The sequence below is a fragment of the Capra hircus genome, chromosome 4 (assembly GCF_001704415.2).
Source record: "Capra hircus breed San Clemente chromosome 4, ASM170441v1, whole genome shotgun sequence".
In the NCBI taxonomy this organism is placed as follows: domain Eukaryota; kingdom Metazoa; phylum Chordata; class Mammalia; order Artiodactyla; family Bovidae; genus Capra; species Capra hircus.
Window position 1 is genome coordinate 80,053,254 of NC_030811.1, and position 23,769 is coordinate 80,077,022.

A 23,769-nucleotide genomic window follows, 5' to 3' on the forward strand; every position below is an offset into this window, starting at 1 on the left:
TCTAGGTACTTTTTATATCTTGTTTTTATAAAATATTAGAAATCAGTAATTTTAAAAATTAATCACAGATATTTCAAATCATACAAAATAATTGTGAACAGCCAGTGTCTGAGAAATGCAAAAGTGAATTAATTACATACTTTGTAATTTGGAAAGCATGGCTTGTTTTAGAAGTAATTTTTTCTTGTATGTATTTATTTCTTCAGTACAACAACACTGCAGATGGAGTTTATAAAGTTTTCAATGGAAAAGATGACATAAGCAAAGTTGCCATAATTGACACATATAAAGGCAAAAAGTAAGTATACAGGCAAAGTGAGGTGTGTGTGTGTGTGTGTGTGTGTGTGTGTGTGTCACTAGGATGCTTTAAGGCAGGCAAGAAACTTATTTACCAACTGGTAAGGCACAGGCACCAATCTATGGAACACAGTTGCCTGTATCTCAGCCCTTAGAAACTCCTGGTCTACCAGGCATTACCCTTTTAGCTGTGATGACTGGTCACACCAGTACAAAGCTGCTGAGTATCAGCCCTACTGGAGGGTTCACCTTTATGAACAGGTGTCTTATATATAGAAATCTAAAGGGGCTGCTTTTATCTGTGTTGCATAATCAGAGTTTTCATGCACACTTCAATTACATAAGAGCAAATTAAAAGGAAGAATATCAATATGTCAACTCATCATCCAGGAACTAGGAAAATATACTTTTTTTTTTATACTGAGCACAAAATAAAAATATTGTTCATTCCAGTGACATGACTAAACAGGTCTATAAAGACGGAAGCTTAATGAATCCATGCCACAACTTTTATGACTTTCCCCTTCCAAATGTTCTTAAAATAACTCAGCTTTTTAAAAAAGCCTATCGTTATAAAAATGGAATTATTATTTCCTGTTTAAAACTGACATATTGAACTTGAAAATAAGGAGTACATATTCTGTGAAGTAGTAGTAAAATGAGATAATGTTCACATGGCCACAATTTTCTACTTTTCTCTAACTCCTGCTGCTTATCTGGAGTACGTCTAATCTGTCGTATGTCTAAAATAGGATAGAACCCCAATAAATACCAAGGAAAAAAAGACTTTTCTCCTCAAAGTTAAAATGAGTTTTAGATCAGTGATTTCGTGACAAAGAATAATCAAAATCAAGAGATGAAACATTTTTATTAATTAAGCAAGCATTACCTCACACTGAGTTCCTATCTAAAATTTGTGTAAAACAGTTAAATAGTTACTCATATTCCTTGTTCATCTACAGAGTCCATAGTCACATTTTTTTTTTTTACAAGAAAATCTAATGGAGGGAAAAAAACACATCTAAATGCTCATTTCATGGGATATCATATCAGTGTTCATATATTGAGTACAGTGAGCATTTCTTTAATTTCAATATTACAGAGAGGTTTTGAGGAGTTACTGAGTGCTCCTAATTGGAATAAGAATTTCACATGAGTTTAAGGTTAAGATAAGGTTAATTTAACTGACCATGGCAAGACTGAGCATGATTGACAGCTTATTGTGTTTCAAATAGAAGCAACAGCTAGCCTTGACATGTTACGTATGATATGTTAGGAGGGTGAAAAACCCATTTTCTATCACCAAAAAGTGGCAGAGACTGCAGAGAAACAATCACTACCATTGTTTGTATTGTTTCCAGTTATATGTATATGTATATTTCATGAAAATACCAGAGTATAAATTAATAAACTCCATTCTAGTTTAATGTCAATTCATGCAAAGTTAAAAGAGGGGAAAAGTATAAATTGATTATTTACATTTCCGGTCACTTCTGATCAAATATCTGCTTCTTTGCTCCTCCACACTCCCCTCTTTTCCCTCATACTGAGTTTACATCAGTTACCTACTTAATATTTTCCTCCTATTCAGTTTAACACTCAATATACTATGCAATAATCCACTTCTGCCACTGGAACACAGAAATTTGATTCTAAACAGAGATCTAAATTTCTAATAAATATTTCTCAAAAAATGTTTAAGAACTCGGTCTGCTCCAAGTTGTTCCTAACAAAATTTATTAGTTTTTATTTTATAATCTGGCCACTTAATGGTATCAGGCACTTCATTTACCTCAGCAAGATGAAAACTTCTAGCAAAACATAGACCAAATGATTTAGAATATTTCCTAAATTTAGTATCTGTCACAACTGGTCTTATCAGTGTTTATTACTTTAGCAGAAGTAAGGCTTTCCCGGTGGCTCAGTTGGTAAAGAATCCACCTGCAATGTAGGAAACTCTCTGTAATGCAGGAGACCCAAGTTCAAGCCCTGGGTCAGGAAGATTGCCAGAAGAAGGATACTGGCAACTCACTCCAGTATTCCTGTCTGGAAAATCCCATGGACAAAAGAGCCTGGTGGGCTACAGACTCCTGTAAGAGTCAGACACAACTTCGCAACTAAACCACCCCCCCCCCACCACCACTTGAACCATAAAAGACCAATTAATGTGAGATGGTGCTCTTGGAATGCGAATGTTCATTTCCTTTTTTTTTCCCCTAAGGCATCTCTCCTATTGGGCAAGTTATTGTGACATGATTAATGGTACAGGTAAGGGTATTTGTTTTGTGATAATACCACAATGAAACCCCCTCCTTTCTCCCACAAATCTACCATCATACCGACGATATTCTGGATAGGTATGCTTTTACCTATCTTTGTATCCCTACGACATAATTCAGAGTCTCAATTCCTATACAGGCTTCAGTTCAGTTCACTTCAGTCACTCAGTTGTGTCCGACTCTTTGCAACCCGATGAGTCACAGCACACCAGGCCTCCCTGTCCATCACCAACTGCCGGAGTTCACTCAGACCCATGTCCATCGAGTTGGTGATGCCATCCAGCTATCTCATCCTCTGTCATCCCCTTTTCCTCCTGCCCCCAATCCCTCCCAGCATCAGAGTCTTTTCCAATGAGTACTCTTTTCCAATGAGTACACCTCACTCTTTACATGAGGTGGCCAAAGTACTGGAGTTTCAGCTTTAGCATCATTCCTTCCAAAGAAATCCCAGGGTTGATCTCCTTCAGAATGGACTGGTTGGATCTCCTTGCAGTCCAGGGGACTCTCATGAGTCTTCTCTAACACCACAGTTCAAAAGCATCAATTCTTCGGTGCTCAGCTTTCTTCACACTCCAACTCTCACATCCATACATGACTACTGGAAAAACCATAGCCTTGACTAGACGGACCTTTGTTGGCAAAGTAATAGTAACTACCTAATTTGATGGAATGTCTCAAGATTAACCACTAAGGATAAATCATTACTGCATTCCTAGGGAAATGTTTGCTTTGTAAAGACTAATTAACTGACTTACTGGTCACAGAAGTAAAGAGGTTAGTAGTTACTGTTCACATCTATTGTACATACTGTGTAGATAATAATTTAAGAGTGAAAGAATTTAACAATCAACATAATTATAAAAGGTAAAACATATCCAAATGGAGGTTTCAATATGAAGAAGAATCAATAACCTTCAAGGGGAGCCATCTATTTTGAATAAGATGATCATAATTACGGAGAAAAGAACAACAGTAGCAAAAAAATAAGGTTATATATGTGTTAACCAATACATACCTGTACTGGACATTGTTACCAACCATGATAAAACATGCAAAAATGAACATTCTAAACTAGAGTTGGGAAGAAATCATGAAGTTAAAAGTATCTAAGAGAAAAACAGAAGTAAAAATACTAGGAATAGAGGTATATTGGGCAGACCAAGGACTCTGATGGATTCTCTTTGAGACAGATTGTTGGTTACACACTAGGAAAAGAGTGTAAAGAAACAGAAAACATTCCAATGTTGTTAGCATGATAGAAGTACTTACTATACCTTCTCCAATAAGCTTAAAGAGGTATAAAATTGAAATATTGATTTACACTTGAATGTATTAAAAAAAAGGGGGGGTCCTGTTAGTATGCACAATCCTGGGGTTATGACACACGGTAACTGCTGGTATCATGATGACAGAATCTTTGATGATATTTAAAGCTTTTCAATGTATTATTTTCCTTTCATGTTTAAGGTGTTGGGAAGGCAGTTGTAGGCAATGCCCATTCAGAGACCCATCTGGGCATTTAAGCTAATCTTCAATAGCCCATTATCTTAAAGGCAGGATTGAGTTTACTGATTTTCTGTTATAAGTGAAATGTAAGAAGATTCCAAAGTTAGTGCTGTTACTAGAAAAAGAATGTGGTATTCATAATTGAAGGCTAGGTCTTACTGTTTTGAACAAACACATTCAGCAGCAGCTCATTTTGCTGATACTCATTTGTGGAGTAAATGGAGGAAATTATCTAGTTATTTCTTCTTATATTCAATGTGTGCCATGGATAATAACCATTGTAGGGGTTCAATAAACTCAACAAATGCTTTTTTTGTTTTGATGTATACAATTTCAAACTATTTGCATGAAATCCTGCTTAGAGAGAGAACTTCAAAAAATGATTTAAAAAATGTTAATCAGCCATAAGGGTAGGTGAATGAATCCACAATCAAAAGTAGAACAACATTTACCAAAAGGATGTGTAAAGGAACCTCAAAGTAAGGAAATTTCCACTCTACTGATTGTTTTTCTAAGTGGTAACAACAGGTGATTTGGCCATTAAAAAAAAAAAGCCTCATTTATTTTTAAACAGTGGGAAAATCTGATACAAAACTGAATACCAATGAATGTGGACAGTATACAGACTTGTTGAATAAGGTAGCAGCTAGTCACCTGTCCATATTAAGTACCTGAAATAGGGTTAGTACAAACCAAAATGTGCCATAGGTACACATGGGATTTTGTTAATTTTTTATTGATTATGTGTAAAATTATGTGATTTTGGATATACTGGGTTAAATATAACTGATACTTTTATCATTTTAAAATGTGGCTATTGGAGGATTTAAAAATTACATGTATACAAATTCCTGAATCAACTGGCCAGTAAGATGGCAAGGCAGAAGAGTTTGAGTTCATCCCTTCTTTCAAAAACACCCAAATCACAACTGATTGCTCAACAACCATCCACAACAACATCAGCAAAATGCTAGAATCATCTAAAAAAAAAAAAAAAAAAAAAGATACTCTACATCCAAAGACAAAAAACCACAAGACAGAAGGAGGGGCAAAGTCATGATCACAATAAAACCAAATTCCATATCTGCCAGGTGGTATAATTATTTTCCACAAACTGGAAAAAAAAAAAAAAAAAAACACCAGTAGTGGAAGTTCTGGTGAATACCATTTCCTCCCCAAGATCTAGCCCCACCCAACATCCTATATGCTCCAGTGCTGGGATACCTCATCCAAAACAACCAACAAGGCAGGAACACAGCCCCATCCATCAGCACACAGGCTTTCTGAGTACAGCTCTGTCCACCAAAAGGACTAGACCCAGCTCTACCTGCCAGTGGGCAGGAACAAAATCCTCCTACCGGGAAGCCTGTGCAAGCCTCTCAGACTCAGACAGTCTTATCCCAGGGGACAGACAGCAGAAGCAAAAAGAACTACAATCCTACAGCCTACAGAAAAGAAATCACAATCACAGAAAATTAGACAAAATGAGATTGCAGAAGAATATGTCCCAGATGATGGAACAAGATAAAACTTAGAAGAACATCGTATTGAAATGGAGATAGGTGATCTACCCAAAAAGGAATTCAGAGTAATGAAAGTGAAGATGATACAAGATCTCATAAAAAGAGCAAGAAGATGTAAGAAATGTTTAAGAGACCTAGAAAAACAAAAGAACAAAAAGAGATGAACAATTCAGTAACTGAAATGAAAAAATCACTAGAAGCAAGCAACAGTAGAGTAACTGAGGCAGAAGAATGGCTAAGTGAACTAAAAGAATGGTGGAAACCACTGCTGCAGAACAGAATAAAGAAAACAATAATAAAAAGAAATGAAGAGAGCCTAAAAGTCTGGGACAAAGCTAAATGCACCAATATTCACATTTATATGAGTTTCTGAAGGAAAAGAGAGAGAAAAATGAATGCAAATGCCAAAATTTCCCTAACATGGGAAAGAAAAGAGTGAATGTAGTACAGGAAGTGCAGAGAGTCTCAGGCAAGATATACCAAAGGAGGAACATGCCAAAACACACAGTAATCAAATGGACAAATATTTAAGACAAAGAAAAACATTAACAGCAACTAGGGTAAAACAACAAACAACATACAGGGTAACTCCCATAAGATTATCATCTGATTTCTCAGTAGAAATTCAGCAGGCCAGAAGGGAGTGGCATGATATATCCAAAGTGATGAAAGGGAAGGACCTACAACCAGGAATACCCTGTCCAAGAAGACTATTGTTCAGTTGCAACAGAGAAATCAAAAGCTTTACAGAGAACTCATTACCACCAGACCAGATCTGCAACAAATCCTAAAAGAAATTCACTACTAGAAACAGAGAAATTAAGAATGGAAAAGCTTACCAGTAAAGGCAAAAAAAGTAAGAAAGGAAATCATCTGCACAAAAATATGCAAAATATGCTATCAAAACCAGTAACTGAGAATAAGGGAGCACAAATGCAAGATATTGGAAATGCACTTGAAATTAAAACATCAGCAACTTAAAACAACCTTGTTTATGTATGGACTTCTATATCAAATCCTCATGGTAACAGCAAACTGAAAATCTACAGTAGATACACACACACAAAAATAAAAACAAATTCAACACTGAAGCTAGTCATCAAATCACAACAGAACAAAAGAGAAAGGGAAGAAAAAAGACCTACAGAAACAAATCCAAAACAATAAAGAATATAGAAATAGGAAAAGACATTGCTAATTAGCTTAAATGTAAATGGATTAAATGCTCCAACCAAAGACACAGACTAGCTAAATAGATACAAAAGCAAGGCTTGTATGTATACTGTCTACAGGAGATCCACTTCATATCTAAGTACACATATAAAATGAAAGTCAGAGGATGGAAAAAGGTATTCCATGGAAACGGAAGTCAGAAGAAAGCTGCAGCAGCAACATTCATCAGACAAAAAAGACTTTAAATAAAGACTTTCCCAATAGACAGAGAAAGACACTACATAATGATCAAGGGATCAATCCAAGAGGAAGATGTAATAGCTGCAAATGTACATGCACCCAAAATAGGAGCATCCTAATATATAAATCAAGTACTAACAGACATAAAAAGAGAAATCACCAGTAACACAATAATACTGGGAGACTTTAACATCCCACTTTCAGCAATGGACAGATCATCCAGCAGAAGACCAAAGGAAACACAAGCCTTAAAAGAAAGACCAGATGGACTTAATTTATAGTGCACTCCATCCAAAAGCAGAAGAATATACATTCCTTTCAAGTTCACATGGAACATTCTCCAGGATTGATCACAGGCTGGGCCACAAAGTGAGCCTTGATAAGTTTAGGAAAACTGAAATCATATCAAGAATCTTTTCTGACCACAATGCTATGAGATTAGAATTCAACTTCAAAAAAAAAAAAAAAAAACACACACACTGGAAAAACACAAATGGGTTGAAGATAAACAACATGTTATCAAGAAACCAATAGATCACTGAATAAATCAAAGAATAATAATAAAAGAAAACACCTAGAGACAAATGAAAATAAAAGCATGATGATCCAGAACTTATGGGAAGAAGCAAAAGCAGCTGTAAGAATGAAGTTTACAGCAATACAATCTTATCTCAGGAAGCAATAAAATTTTCACATAAACCTAACCTTACACCTAAAGCAATAGAAAAAGAACAAACACCACCCAAAGTTAGTAGAAGAAAACAAATCATAAAAATCAGAGCAGAATCAAAAAGAAAAAAAAAATAGAAAAGGTCAATAAAACTAAAAGCTTGTTCTTTAAAAAGAATCAAAATGGATAAACCTTTAGCCAGACTCATCAAGGAAAGAAAAAGGGAGAGAGTTCAAATTAATAAAATTAGAATAAAAAAAAAGAAGTTACAACAAACACCACAGAAATACAAAGGATCATAAGAGACAAACGCAAGCAACTGTATGTCAATGAAATAGAAAACCTGGAAGAAATGTACAAATTCTTAGAAAGGTATACGCTCCCATGAATGAATTAAGAAGAAATAGAAAATATGAACGTACCAATCACAAGTACTAAAATTGAAACTGTGCTTTAAAAACTTTTAACAAAAACTGTCCAGGACTAGCTGGCTTCTTGAGAGTGCCTTGGACTGCAAGGAGATCCAACCAGTCCATTCTGAAGGAGATCAGCCCTGGGATTTCTTTGGAAGGAATGATGCTGAAACTCCAGTACTTTGGCCACCTCATGCAAAGAGTTGACTCATTGGAAAAGACTCTGATGCTGGGAGGGACTGGGGGCAGGAGGAGAAGGGGACGACAGAGGATGAGATGGCTGGATGGCATCACTGACTCTATGGACATGAGTTTGGGTGAACTCCGGGAGTTGGTGATGGACAGGGAGGCCTGGCATGCTGCGATTCACGGGATCACAAAGAGTTAGACACGACTGAGTGACTGAACTGAACTGAGATGGCTTCACAGGTGTATTCTACTAAAAACTTACAGAAGGGTTAAACCTATCCTTCTGAGACTACTGAAAAATTTGCAGTAGAAGGAATATTCTCAAACTCATTCTATGAGGATACCATCACCCTGATACCAAAACCAGACAAAGATACTACAAAAAGGGAAACCATGGGTCATTATCATTGATGAATACAGATGCAAAAAATTTCAACAAACTACTAGCAAACCAAATCAAACAATACATTAAAGGATCACACAACATGATAAGGTGTATACTATGGATACAAGGATTTTGCAATATCTGGACATCAATCTGTGTGATATATGACATCAAAGAATATTAAAGAATAAAATTATATAACCATCTCAATAGAGGGTAGAAAGAGCTTTTGACAAAACTCAATATTCATTGAGATAAAAAAACTCTAGAAAGTGGAGAGGGGACCTTTCTGAACATACTAAAGGCCATTTATGACAAAAATAGAGTTAGCATCATATTCAACAGTTAGAAGATAAAAGCATTTCCTCTAAGACCAGGAACAAGAAAGGATGTTGCCCCTTACCACTATTATTCAATATAGTTTTGGAAGTACTAGTCATGGCAATCAGAGAAGAAAAAGAAATAAAAGAAATCCACATTGGAAAAGAAGTAAAATTGTCATTGCTTGCAGATGACATGATACTATACACAAAGAATCCTAAAGATGCTATCAGAAAACCACTGAATTCATTTTTGAAGAGCTGTAATATAGTTGCTGAAGAAGGAAATGGCAACCCACTCCAGTATTCTTGCCAGGAGAATCCCGTGGACAGAGAAGCCTGGTGGGCTACAGTCCATGAGGTCACATAGAGACTCAACTGAGCGTCTGAGCACAGTAAAGTTGCAGGATAAGTAAATTTGTAATTATTATTACAAAATTATTACACAGAAATCTATTCCATGTCTGTACACTAACAATGAGGGTCGCAAAGAGTTGGACATGACTGAGCGACTGAACTGAACTGAAGGAAACAAAAGACCTATACTCTGAAACTGTATGATGATGAAAGAAATCAAAGATGATACAAACAGATGGAAAGATACATCACATTCTTGTATTCAAAGATCAACACTGTTAAAATGACTGTATTACCCAACGCAATCTAAAGACTCAATGAAATCCCTATCAAATTACCAATGACATTTTTCACAGAATTAGAAAAAAATTTTAAGTGTATATGGAGACATAAAAGACCTTGAATAGCCAAAGCAATCTTGAGAAAGAAAACAAAGTTGGAGGAATCACGGCTCCCTGACTTCAGGCTGTACTGCAAAGTTACAGTCACCAAAACAGAAATGTAGATCACTGGAACAGGGTAGAAAGCCAGAAACAGCTCACACACATATGGCCAATTAACGTACAGCAAAGTAGGTAAGACTGTACAATGGAGAAAAGACAGGCTCTTCAATAAATGGTGCTGAGAAAATGGGACAAGTACATGCAAAAAAATGAAATTGAACATTCTTTAACACCATATGCAAATAAACTCAAAATGGATTAAATAACTAAATTAAATTAAATAACTAAAGACTGAATACTATAAAACTCTTAGAGGAATACATAGGCAGAACACTTTCTGGCATAAATCACTGCAGTATCTTTTCTGAGCCACCTCTTAGAGAGGTGAAAATACTGAAATAGAAGTAAGAAGAAATATAAACAAATAGGACATAATTGAACTCAAAACCTTTTGTACAGCAAAGTAAACCATAAACAAAATAAAAAGACAACTCACAATGGGAGAAAATATTTTCAAACAATGCCACCAAGTAATTTCCAAAGTTTTCAACAGCTCATACTCTCTCTATATACATATTTAAAAAATTTAAAAAAAAATGGGCAAAAGACCTAAGTTGACATTTCTTCAAAGAAGACATACAGGTGGCCAAGAAGTACATACAAATGTGCTCAAAATCACTATTTACTAGAAAAACGCAAAACTGCAATGAGGTTATCACTTCACAATGGTCAAACTCCATCACCCCAAAATCCACTAACAATAAATGCTGGAGAGGATGTGCAGAAAAAGAAATCTTCCTGTACTGCTGGTAGGAATTTAAACTGGTGACAGTCACAATGGAGAACAGTATGGAGCTTTCTTAAGAAACTAAAAATAGTGCTACCATATGATATAGCAATCCCACTCCTGGGCATCTATCTGGATAAAAATGTAGTTCAAAAGGTTATATGCAGCCCAGGATTCATCGCAGTGCTGCTTACCATAGCCAAGACATGGAAGCAACCTAAATGTCCATCAACAGATAAAGAAAATGTGGCACATACATGAAACAATATTACAGCTATTAAAAAGGATGAAACAGTGCCATTTTCAGCAATATGAATGGACCTGGAGCTTATCATACTAAGTGAAGTAAATTAGACAGAGAAAGACATGGATCATGTCATATTGCTTTTATGCAGAATCTTAAAAAAGTGATACAAATGAACTTACCAAACAGACTCACAGACTTAAGACAACGAACTACAGTGACTGAGGGAAAAAGCTGGAGGGGGAGATAGATTTGGAGTTTGGGATTGACATATATACACTATTAATGCTTAAAACAGATAACCCACAAGGACTTACTGTATAGCACAAAGAATGCTACTCAATGCTCTTTTTTAACCTAGATGGGAAAAGAAATTGAAAAAGAATAGATACATGTGTACGTATTACTGAATCATTTTGCTATACTCCTGAAACTAACAAAACATGGTTAATCAACTGATCCAACATAAAATTTAATAAAAGAGAAAGGAATGAGAAAAATAAATTTCTGTTTAAAAGATTACATGTACAATTGCTACAGTTCATATTATATTTCTATCAAGCATTTTGGAATCAAGATTTCTTGATTTAAGACACAAACTGCATCTAATCCCTTGCTACTGGCTCAACTTTTAAACAGATGCAGCTTCATTTCCACCTTTTATTGAGAAGACCCGGGTATTGCAATTCTTCTCCTCGGACATTTGCAGGTAAGACAAAGACAATAATGTATTTCTCTAAGTCAGAATTATTTCCCCAAGTGACAAAAGATAAATCAAGAAGACCACACTCAATAGCAGTATATTAGAAAAATGAAATAAATTTAAGGAAGTTTTTTGATATATTAATAAATACAATATAGAATTCATAATGTGTTTATTACATTTCTGAAAACTGAAAGATGTAAAGGGTATTTTGTATGATGCAAATCATTTTCTTCTTTGTCATTTCTAAGCAAGAGCTATTGTTCCTCTCCTTTACTGAAGTAATAGTATGCTTAGTAACAGTCAAGAAAGACATGCCCAATTTTTCTTAAAATGTCTAAAATGATGATATTCCAGGCACAGATCCATGTTAATGTGCTCTACTGACACTACAGCATCCATTCAAATTGGCAGGGCGCAGTAGCTTTCACATAAGCATCAGCACCCACACTGGGCACTGGGTATGCTTGAATCCTTTAGTTTCTAAATTCTGTCTGGTTGAGAAAGCTTTGAAGATCTCTGAAACTTTTCTTATCTGTAAAATTGACGAGAGCAGAATTTCTTCAAATAAGGTCAGTTCAGTTCAGTTCAGTCGCTCAGTCGTGTCCGACTCTTTGCGACCCCATGAATCACAGCACGCCAGCCTCCCTGTCCATCACCAACTCCCAGAGTTCACTTGGACTCGCGTCCATCGAGTCACTGATGCCATCCAGCCATCTCATCCTCAGTCATCCCCTTCTCCTCCTGCCTCCAATCCCTCCCAGCATCAGAGTCTTTTCCAATGAGTCAACTCTTCGCATGAGGTGGCAAAAGTATTGGAGTTTCAGCTTTAGCATCATTCCTTCCAAAGAAATGCCAAGGCTGATCTCCTTCAGAATGGACTGGTTGGATCTCCTTGCAGTCCAGGGGACTCTCAAGAGTCTTCTCCAACATCACAGTTCAAAAGCATCCATTCTTCGGTGCTCAGTCTTCTTCACAGTCGAACTCTCACATCGATACATGACCACTGGAAAAACCATAGCCTTGACTAGACGGACCTTAGTCGGCAAAGTAATGTCTCTGCTTTTGAACATGCTATCTAGGTTGGTCATAACTTTTCTTCCAAGGAGTAAGCGTCTTTTAAGTTCATGGCTGCAGTCACCATCTGCAGTGATTTTGGAGCCCAAAAAAATAAAGTCTGACACTGTTCCTCTGTTTCCCCATCTATTTCCCATGAAGTGATGGGACCAGATGCCATGATCTTCATTTTCTGAATGTTGAGCTTTAAGCCAACTTTTTCACTCTCCTCTTTCACTTTCATCAAGAGGCCTTTTAGTTCCTCTTCACTTTCTGCCATAAGGGTGGTGTCATCTGCATATCTGAGGTGATTGATATTTCTCCCAGCAATCTTGATTCCAGCTTGTGTTTCTTCCAGCCCAGCATTTCTGATGATGTACTCTGCATATAAGTTAAATAAGCAGAGTGACAATATACAGCCTTGAGATACTCCTTTTCCTATTTGGAACCAGTCTGTTGTTCCATGTCCAGTTCTAACTGTTGCTTCCTGACCTGCATACAGATTTCTCAAGAGGCAGGTCAGGTGGTCTGGTATTCCCATCTCTTTCAGGATTTTCCACAGTTTATTGTGATCCACACAGTCAAAGGCTTTGGCATAGTCAATAAAGCAGAAATAGATGTTTTTCTGGAACTCTCTTGCTTTTTCCATGATCCAGCAGATGTTGGCAATTTGATCTCTGGTTCCTCTGCCTTTTCTAAAACCAGCTTGTACATCAGGAAGTTCACGGTTCATGTATTGCTGAAGCCTGGCTTGGAGAATTTTGAGCATTACTTTACTAGCATGTGAGATGAGTGCAATTGTGCGGTAGTTTGAGCTAAGGTCATCTGGGTATCAAAAAAAAAAAGTATATAGTGGGATTGAGTACATTGCCAAGTTTATGGTGGATAGCTGTAAATGATGGGAGTGTAGAAGGCAGATATTAAACACCAGCATGCACACACTCAAGCAGAACTTCTCTCCATGATTAAGTTTTGGGACATTGAAACTTTATTTTTATCTCATTGAAACTGGGCACAAATTAAGGATTTGAGAGTCATCAATAATTAATCCAAAGAAGAAATGAACCATGAGAAATGTCTGCTGTATACTCTATGTGGTTACTCGCTCAGTCATGTCCAACTCTTTGCCACTCTGTGCACTGTAACTGTGGCCCACCAGGCTCCGCTATCTGTGCGATTCTCCAGGCAACAAAACTAGAGTGGTTGCCATTCCCATCTCAAGGGATAAATACTCTATTGCAGTTCACAAACAAAAATTAATCTCAGAAGCTTTTGAAAACAAAGGTAAGGATAGCTCATATCCAAGTATTGAGTTCTGGCATACCTTAAAATCTCTCAATTTTTTTTTCCTAAGAATTAAACAGGAATTCTAATAAGATTACATAAGTTTCCTAAGTTAATGCAATAATGTAAATTTAAAAACAGGAGAAAATGGATCTCCAGAGCGAAGTTCGGTTTCCCAGAATGAACCTCTTTTGTGTCTGTGTTTAGGTCATTTTATGCTGTGTTTGGAGCTGAAATTAATCTAAAAGGAATCCCTGTGTACAGATTTGTTCTTCCATCCAGGATTTTTGCATCTCCACTTCAAAATCCAGACAACCACTGTTTCTGCACAGAAAAACTTCTCTCAAAAAATTGTACCTTATATGGTGTGCTAGACATTAGCAAATGCAAAGAAGGTGAGTTTACAGGTTCTTAATGTCACAATCCATGGCATAATTTGCATTATTCTTTAAACCGGGTAAACTTAAGCCAGGATTGTTTTCCACAAGAAATTTAAAGTGAGAAAGCAACAATGGCAGAAGGTGGTAGGCTGTTTTTGTTCTGATTTTCACTGTTGCAAAATTTAGTTGTTATTAGGTAAAACCACCCTGATATTTTTCTGTGCTACTTTGGAAAATAAATTTTAAGGTACTTTGCTCATTTTTTAACTGATTATTTTTTTGAGTTGTGTGAATTCCTCGTATATTTTGGATGTTACTTACTTATGGGATACAAGTTCTGAAAATATTTTTCCCATCTCATAGGTGGCCTTTTCATTTTTGATGGTGTCCTGTGCTGTGCAGAATCTCTGTGCTCTTTTTAGATTTAGGATAAAATTAGTTACCAGAATACTTTAAACATCCCAACTTATCTAACATTTTTCTAACTTTTCTATCCTAGAAAATGGTAAATAAAAATAAGTGTATTTCAGGAAGTCTCCAAAACAAGAATTGACTCAAAATTTGGAGTTTATCATATTTTGCTCACCTATTTCATATTGATGTAGGTGTGAAGAAAGAAAGAAGAATCTCTTTTAAAAATTATCAGTCCATAGACATATTACTACCTGAAACATGTAGGTATATGGTTGTAACTTTGTGTTCAGCAGCTAAGCTTTGCCATTGTTGCTTAGTTGCTAAGTCTTATCTGACTCTTTTCGACCTCATGGACTGTAGCCTGCCAGACTCCTCTTTTCATGGAATTTCCCAGTCAAGAAAATGGAGTGGTTGCCATTTCCTCCTCCAGGGGATCTTCCTGACCCAGCGATCAAACCTGCATCTCCTGTATTGGCCCGCGGATTCTTTACCACTGAGCTACCAGGGAAGGCCAGCTAAGCCTTACTTATAGGAAATAAACACCTAAGGGATGATTGGTTACATTTCTTTTTTGTTATTGTTCAAAAGTGATTAGATGCTATAATCGTCTCTAATCCTCACCATCCAATTAGTAGTCAAAGCAAACTTTGCATTTCATTTTTAACTTAAAAAGCTTTATCTTCAAGGAAATCTTTTCTGAGAGGGATGTATAATAAGAAAAAGTATTTATATCATTTGTCTTTTAAAACTTGCTTGCAGGAAAACCTGTGTACATTTCACTTCCTCATTTTCTACATGCAAGTCCAGAAATTGCAGAACCTGTTGAAGGCTTAAGTCCAAATGAAGAAGAACATAGCACATACTTAGATGTTGAACCTGTAAGCAACTACATTATTGACCTGTTTGGTTTAACATTATTTTTTTAATGAAAGAAGAATTAAATTATCTCCATTTTCTCAATCACATTTATTGGTTATATTTATTGCATCACAATCTTGATAAATTACTTACTTTTATATCAAGGAAATTACATTTGTTTTCCTGTTGTTGCTTATGAGATGAAGTAATTCTGTTTTAGATTTTTTAGCATGTGGAATTTTATAGACTTTTTTAATTGTTCATAGGTCAGAGAAAGCAATGACAGAAATGATTCTACTTAAAATAATTTGGTATAAAGTACGATTTTATGCTCATTTTATAACTTAACTGCAAGTACTGCTCACATGAAGGAACACTGTAGATTACAAGCAATTAAAAGATTTTACAGATATATATGCATTTGAGGTAAGATTCATTATACTCAGTGTAGGGAAAAATCTATTACATTTCCTATAGAGTAACAATTTTCAACTTTTCATTTAATATTCTCCTTTTCAAAGTTTAAATGATATGCCAGAATTTTAGGAGTCACATTTCAGTTTAAAGAATAATAAGTAGTATTATAATTATATGCATGATATATGGGTTCTGACTGATGTATCCTTAATCATGTAAAGTTCAGGATTTGTTTACAGTATATGAGTTCTGGGTTTCAGTACTATTGTTGTGAATCCCTCAAAACCAGTTCAAATAAATATCATAAATTTAAATAAAGCCTAGGCATTAGGATGGGCAAAGGAATTTTGTGTGCCTGTATATGCATGGGCATATACATCTGTATACACCCATTCGTGTACACACAAAATTTAACTACGGAGAATTATGTGTGCCTGATGCAATATGTCCAATTATTATTTAATAAATTTCAAGTAGCAGAGTTTCACCTTCGGTTCTATGTAACAGTAAAAATAAATTTTGGATTTATAAAATACTTTTATTTTAAGGAAGTGGATAATTAATTTAGTTTGTTCTGTCTTTAGGTAACTGGATTCACTCTACAGTTTGCAAAACGGCTGCAGATCAATATATTGGTTAAACCAGCAAGAAAAATTGAGTGAGTCTCTTGAACAAGTTTCATTATGATTTTTAGTATTTTCTTGTAAGAATGAGAATATATCTATGAAAAGAAGGGGAAAGAATATAAAATTCAAGTACTCTAAGTCAGAAAAATATCATACATTAACACATATATATGCAATCTAGAAAAGGGACACTGATGAACCTATCGGCAGGGCTGGAGTAGAGATGAGGGTGTAAGAATGGATGTGTGGACACGGCGAGAGAAGGAGAGGGTAGAATGGACTGAGAGAGCAGCCTGACGTAAACACACGACCATGTGTAAAACAGGTAGTGGGAAGCTGCTGTATCGCACAGGGAGTTCGCTCAGTGCTTTGCGATGATGTAGAGGGGTGGCAGGCAGGCTGAAGATGGAGGGGATTTATGAATACTTGTAACTGATTCATGCTGTTGTACAGAAGAAATTAACACAACACTGTAAAGCAGTTATACTCCAATGTAAAAAAACAAATCTGTTTTTTAAAGTAATGTAGATGATCAGAGTTATTTAGCCCAAGGAATTGACCAAACACAGATAATAATAGGAGTCATGAAAGTAAAACTCTACCTGAACTTCTATAAAACAAAATGTTGGTAAATAGAAATAAAAGAAAGTCTACTGAAATTTAGGTAGCTGGACTAGGAAGACAGGCAGTGAATGGCCTGCATAAACAAATTGGTATGAGGAAAATATATATGCACAGAAAAAAATGCAAAAGGAGATGTGAAAAATTGTATCAGTTCAGTTCAGTTGCTCAGTGGTGTCCAACTCTTTGCGACCCCATGAATTGCAGCACGCCAGGCCTCCCTGTCCATCACCAACTCCCAGAGTTCACTCAGACTCATGTTCATCGAATCAGTGATGCCATCCGCCATATTATCCTCTGTCATCCCCTTCTCCTCCTGCCTCCAATCCCTCCCAGCATCAGAGTCTTTTCCAATGAGTCAGCTCTTCCCATGAGGTGGCCAAAGTACTGGAGTTTCAGCTTTAGCATCATTCCTTCCAAAGAAATCCCAGGGCTGATCTCCTTCAGAATGGACTGCTTGTATCTCCTTGCAGTCCAAGGGACTCTCAAGAGTCTTCTCCAACACCACAGTTCAAAAGCATCAATTCTTCAGTGCTCAGCTTTCTTCACAGTCCAACTCTAACATCCATACATGACCACAGGTAAAACCAGACCTTGACTAGATGGATGTTTGTTGGCAAAGTAATGTCTCTGCTTTTCAATATGCTATCTAGGTTGGTCATAACTTTCCTTCTAAGGAGTAAGCGTCTTTTAATTTCATGGCTGCAATCACCATCTGCAGTGATTTTTCAGCCCAGAAAAATAAAGTCTGACACTGTTTCCACTGTTTCCCCATCTGTTTCCCATGAAGTGATGGGATCGGATGCCATAATGTTCGTTTCCTGAATGTTGAGCTTTAAGCCAACTTTTTCACTCTCCTCTTTCACTTTCATCAAGAGGCCTTTTAGTTCCTCTTCACTTTCTGCCATAAAGGTGGTGTCATCTGCATATCTGAGGTACTTGATATTTCTCCCGGCAATCTTGATTCCAGCTTGTGCTTCTTCCAGCCCAGTGTTTTTCATGATGTACTCTGCATAGCAGTTAAATAAGCAGGGTGACAATGTACAGCCTTTACCTACTCCTTTCCTATTTGGAACCAGTCTGTTGTTCTATGTCCAGTTCTAACTGTTGCTTCCTGACCTGCATACAGATTTCTCAAGAGGCAGGTCAGGTGGTCTGGTATTCCCATCTCTTTCAAAATTTTCCACAGTTTATTGTAGCCACACGGTCAACAGCTTTGCAATGTCAATAAAGCAGAATTAATGTTTTTCTGGAACTCTATTGCTTTGATGATCCAGCAGATGTTGGCAATTTGATCTCTGGTTCCTCTGCCTTTTCTAAAACCAGCTTGAACATCAGGAAATTCATGGTTCATGTATTGCTGAAGCCTGACTTGGAGACATTTTAGCATTACTTTACTAGCGTGTGAGATGAGTGCAATTGTGCAGTAGTTTGAGCGTTCTTTGGTATTGCCTTTCTTTGGGATTGGAATGAAAACTGACCTTTTCCAGCCCTGTGGCCACTATTGAGTTTTCCAATTTGCTGTCATATTGAGTGCAGCACTCTCACAGCATCATCTTTCAGGATATGAAACAGCTCAACTGGAATTCTATCACCTCCACTAGCTTTGTTCATAGTGGTGCTTGCTAAGGCCCACTTGACTTCACATTCCAGGATGTCTGGCTCTAGATGAGTGATCACACCATCGTGATTATCTGGGTCATGAAGATGTCTTTTGTACAGTTCTTCTGTGTACTCTTGCCACCTGTTCTTAATATCTTCGCGTCTGTTAGGTCCAGACCATTTCTGTCCTTTATCGAGCCCATCTTTGCATGAAATGTTCCCTTGGTATCTCTAATTTTCTTGAAGACATCTCTAGTCTTTCCCATTCTGTTGTTTGCCTCTATTTCTTTGCATTGATCACTGAGTAAGGCTTTCTTATCTCTCCTTGCTCTTCTTTGGAACTCTGCATTCAGATGCTTGTATCTTTCCTTTTCTCCTTTGCTTTTCGTGTCTCTTCTTTTCACAGCTATTTGTAAGGCCTAGCCAGAAAGCCATTTTGCTTTTTTTGCATTTACTTTCCATGGGGATGGTCTTGATCCCTGTCTCCTGTACTATGTCAGGAACTCCAGTCCATAGTTCATCAGGAAGTCTATCTATCAGATCTAGGCCCTTAAATCTATTTCTCACTTCCACTGTATAATCATAAGGGATTTGATTTAGGTCATAGCTGAATGGTCTAGTGGTTTTCCCTACTTTCTTCAATTTAAGTCTGAATATGGCAATAAGGAGTTTATGATCTGAGCAACAGTCAGCTCCTGGGCTTGTTTTTGTTGACTGTATAGAGTTTCTGCAAAGAACATAATGAATCTGATTTCGGTGTTCACCATCTGGTGATGTCCATGTGTAGAGTCTTCTCGTGTGTTGTTGGAAGAGGGTGTTTGCTATGACCAGTGCATTCTCTTGGCAGAACTCTATTAGCCTTTGCCCTGCTTCATTCTGCATTCCAAGGCCAAATTTGCCTGTTACTCCAGGTGTTTCTTGACTTCCTACCTTTGCATTCCAGTCCCCTATAATGAAAAGGACATCTTTTTTGGGTGTTAGTTCAAGAAGGCCTTGTAGGTCTTCATACAACTGTTCAACTTCAGCTTCTTCAGCATTACTGGTTGGGGCATAGACTTGGATTACTGTGATATTGAATGGTTTGCCTTGGAAATGAACAGAGATCATTCTGTCGTGTTTGAGATTGCATCCAAGTACTGCATTTCAGATTCTTTTGTTGACCATGATGGCTACTCCATTTCTTCTAAGGGATTCCTGCCCACAGTAGTAGATATAATGGTCTTCTGATTTAAATTCACCCATTCCAGTCCATTTTAGTTCGCTGATTCCTAGAATGTCGACGTTCACTCTTGCCATCTCCTGTTTGACCATTTCCATATTGCCTTGATTCATGGACCTGACATTCTAGGTTCCTATACAATATTGCTCTTTACAGCATCAGATCTTGCTTCTATCACCAGTCACATCCACAACTGGGTATTGTTTTTGCTTTGGCTCCATCTCTTCATTCTTTCTGGAGTTATTTCTCCACTGATCTCTAGTAGCATATTGGGCACCTACTCACCTGGGGAGTTCCTCTTTCAGTATCCTAATATTTTGCCTTTTCATACTGTTCATGGAATTCTCAAGGCAAGAATACTGAAGTGGTTTGCCATTCCATTCTCCAGTGGACCACATTCTGTCAGACCTCTCCACCATGACCCGCCCATCTTGGGTGGCCCCACGGGCATGGCTTAGTTTTTTGAGTTAGACAAGGCTGTGGTCTAGTGTGATTAGATTGACTAGTTTTCTGTGAGTATGGTTTCAGTGTGTCTGTCCTCTGATGCCCTCTTGCAACACCTACCGTCTTACCTGGGTTTCTCTTACCTTGGACGTGGGGTATCTCTTCACGGCTGATCCAGCAAAGCACAGCCACTGCTCCTTACCTTGGAGGAGGGGTATCTCCTTACCACCGCCCCTCCTGACCTTGAACATGGAATAGCTCCTCTAGGCCCTCTGCCTGCGCAGCCACTGCTCCTTGGAGGTGGGGTTGCTCCTCCTGGCCGCCGCCCCTGGCCTCGGGCGTGGGGTAGCTCCTCTCGGCTGCTGCCCCTGACCTCAGACTGGGGTAGCTCCTCTCTGCCGTTCCTGCGCCGTCGCAGCCTGGCACTCTCAGCCACTGCCCCTGACCTCGGACATGGGGTAACTCCTCTTGGCCACCGCTCCTCAGGCTTGGGGTCCTCCTGGCTTCTGACTCTGACCTCAGACTGGGGTAGCTCCTCTCGGCCATGCTAAATGCGCCTGTCACAGCCGCCCACACTAAGTATATCAGCATGGTTATATCCTTCCATGTTGGCACCTAAGAGGTTTGCATCTCAACTCTTGCTACCAGCTTTATTACTGATACTCTTAGAGATTTAGAGATAAAATTCTTTTCTAATTTCTACAAAAATTTAGAATATCTGCCCCTTTAGGAATGTCAAAACAGGCTACTAAAGAAAACTATGACCATTAAATGATTTGAAGGCCTATGTCCAAGAATTTCTGGCTGAAGAAACTCTAAGCTGTGGATTAATGTATTCTTTGTTACCATCAGTTCAGTTCAGTTCAGTTGCTCAGTCGTGTCTGACTCTTTGAAACTCCATGGACTACAGCCCGCCAGGCCTCCCTGTCCATCACCAACTCCCGGAGTTCAATCAAACTCATGTCCATTGAGTCAGTGATGCCATCCAGCCTACTCATCCTCTGTCTTCCCCTTCTCCTACCTTCAATCTTTCCCACCATCAGGGATTTTTCAAATGAGTCAGTTCTTCGCATCAGGTTGCGAAAGTATTGGAGTTTCAGCTTCAGAATCAGTCCTTCCAATTAATATTCAGGACTGATTTCCTTGAGGATGGACTGGTTTGAACTCCTTGCAGTCCAAGGGACTCTCAACACCACAGTTTTCTCCAACACCACAGTTCAAAAGCATAAATTCTTGGGCACTCAACTTTCTTTATAGTCCTATTCTCATATCTATACATGACTACTGGAAAAACCATAGCTTTGATTAGATGGACCTTTGTTGGCAAAGTAATGTCTCTGCTTTTCAATATGCTGTCTAGGTTGGTCATAATCTCATGGCTGCAATCACCATCTGCAGGGATTTTGGAACCTAAAACAATAAAGTCTGTCACTATTTCCACAGTTCACCCATCAATTTGCCATGAAGTGATAGGACCAGATGCCATGATCTTCGTTTTCTGAATGTTGAGCTTTAAGCCAACTTTTTCACTCTCCTCTTTCACTTTCATTAAGAGGCTCTTTAGTTCTTCTTTGCTTTCTGCCATAAGAGTGTCATCTGCATATTGGGGTTATGGATATTTCTCTTAGCACTCTTGATTCCAGCTTGTGCTTCCTCCAGCCCAGTGTTTCTCATGATGTACTCTGCATAGAAGTTAAATAAGCAGGGTGACAATATACAGCCTTGACGTACTCCTTTTCCAGTTTGGAGCCAGTCTGTTGTTCCATGTCCAGTTCTAACTGTTGCTTCTTGACCTGCATACAGGTTTCTCAGGAGGCAGGTCAGGTAGTCTGGTATTCCCATCTCTTTCAGAATTTTCCACAGTTTATTGTGTCAACACAGTCAAAGGCTTTGGTTTAGTCAATAATGCAGAAATTTTTCTGGAACTTTCTTGCATTTTTGATGACCCAAAGGATGCTGGCAATTTGATCTCTGGTTCCTCTGCCTTTTCTAAAACCAGCTTGAACATCTGGAAGTTCACAGTTCATGTATTGCTGAAGCCTGGCTTGGAGAATTTTAAGCATTACTTTACTAGCATGTGAGATGAGTGCAATTGTGCAGTAGTTTGAGCATTCTTTGGCATTGCCTTTCTTTGGGATTGGAATGAAAACTAACCTTTTCCAGTCCTGTGGCCACTGCTCAGTTTTCCAATTTGCTGGTATATTAAGTGCAGCACTTTCACAGCATCATCTTTTAGGACTTGAAATAGCTCAACTGGAATTCCATCACCTCCAGTAGCTTTGTTCGTAGTGATGCTTCTTAAGGCCTACTTGATTTCACATTCCAGGATGTCTGCCTCTAGGTGAGTGATCATACCATCACGATTATCTGGGTTGTGAAGATCTTTTTTGTATAGTTCTGTGTATTCTTGCCACTTCTTAGTTTTCTTGAATAAACTCATGCAGTAATAATCCAATATGATGAAAAAACATATATAAAATAAAATTTCAACTTCTTTTGCTTAATTCATTAAATTGCTAAATGCTAATAACTTTCATTTGCAATTTAGAATTGTATCTAGTTTGTATTGAAATGGTATTTACACACATTTTGGAATGAGTTTATGGTGGTATTGCTCATTCCACTAGCTGTCCAAATATTTCTATGACAGTAGTTTCCAGAATTCAAAGTTTAGGTTTGAAGGGTTGTTGCCAAACCACAAAAGAGACTGGGGATTCTTGGCCTCTGGAGGAGAAGAATTCAATCCAGGGCCAGAGACGCAGCTTAATTGCTCAGAACTTTTGTGTAATAAAGTTTTTTTCTAAGTATAAAAGAGGTAGAGAAAGCTTCTGACACAGACATCAGAAGAGGGCAGAAAGAGTACCTCATCACTAGTGTTAGCAATGGAGTTATATACTTTTAATCAGTTATTACAGTGAATCAAAACAATGTCTGGAGGTTGTAAAGACCTTATGAGACCCACTCCCATAATTTACATTTTATGATAACAGGATTAGCCAGAACTTTTTTTTTTTTTCCAGAAACTGTCCTCAAGCAGGTTACATTATTGTTATATAATCCTAAGGAATACAGAGGATAAAAAAGTTTGTCCTTTCTTCCTCCTTGAGAATTCCAGACCCCTCTCTCCTTGGGGACCCCGGACTTCTTAGCAACCTGCCTAGGAATTGACTTTCTCAGTTTCCTGGGCATCACTTGTTGAAAGAGAAAATAAATGATCAGCAAAAGTGAATCTAATTAGAAATATGTATTAGAAAGATTCATAACAGTGATTATAAAACTCAGAAACAGACATTAAAATTTAAATTATTCATCACATGGA

General features: G+C 37.6%; 1 protein-coding gene across 1 annotated transcript in view; it reads left to right on the plus strand.

Annotated features, from left to right (window-relative positions):
• Window positions 1-23,769, plus strand: part of LOC108633303 (platelet glycoprotein 4-like) — a 75,586-nt gene that overhangs the window by 46,554 nt on the left and 5,263 nt on the right. The window contains exons 6-11 of the mRNA XM_018047277.1: window positions 207-298; window positions 2,519-2,565; window positions 11,466-11,535; window positions 14,077-14,264; window positions 15,423-15,541; window positions 16,523-16,596. Of these exons, the coding sequence (XP_017902766.1) occupies window positions 207-298; window positions 2,519-2,565; window positions 11,466-11,535; window positions 14,077-14,264; window positions 15,423-15,541; window positions 16,523-16,596 (590 nt within the window). The remainder of the gene's footprint in view (window positions 1-206; window positions 299-2,518; window positions 2,566-11,465; window positions 11,536-14,076; window positions 14,265-15,422; window positions 15,542-16,522; window positions 16,597-23,769) is intronic.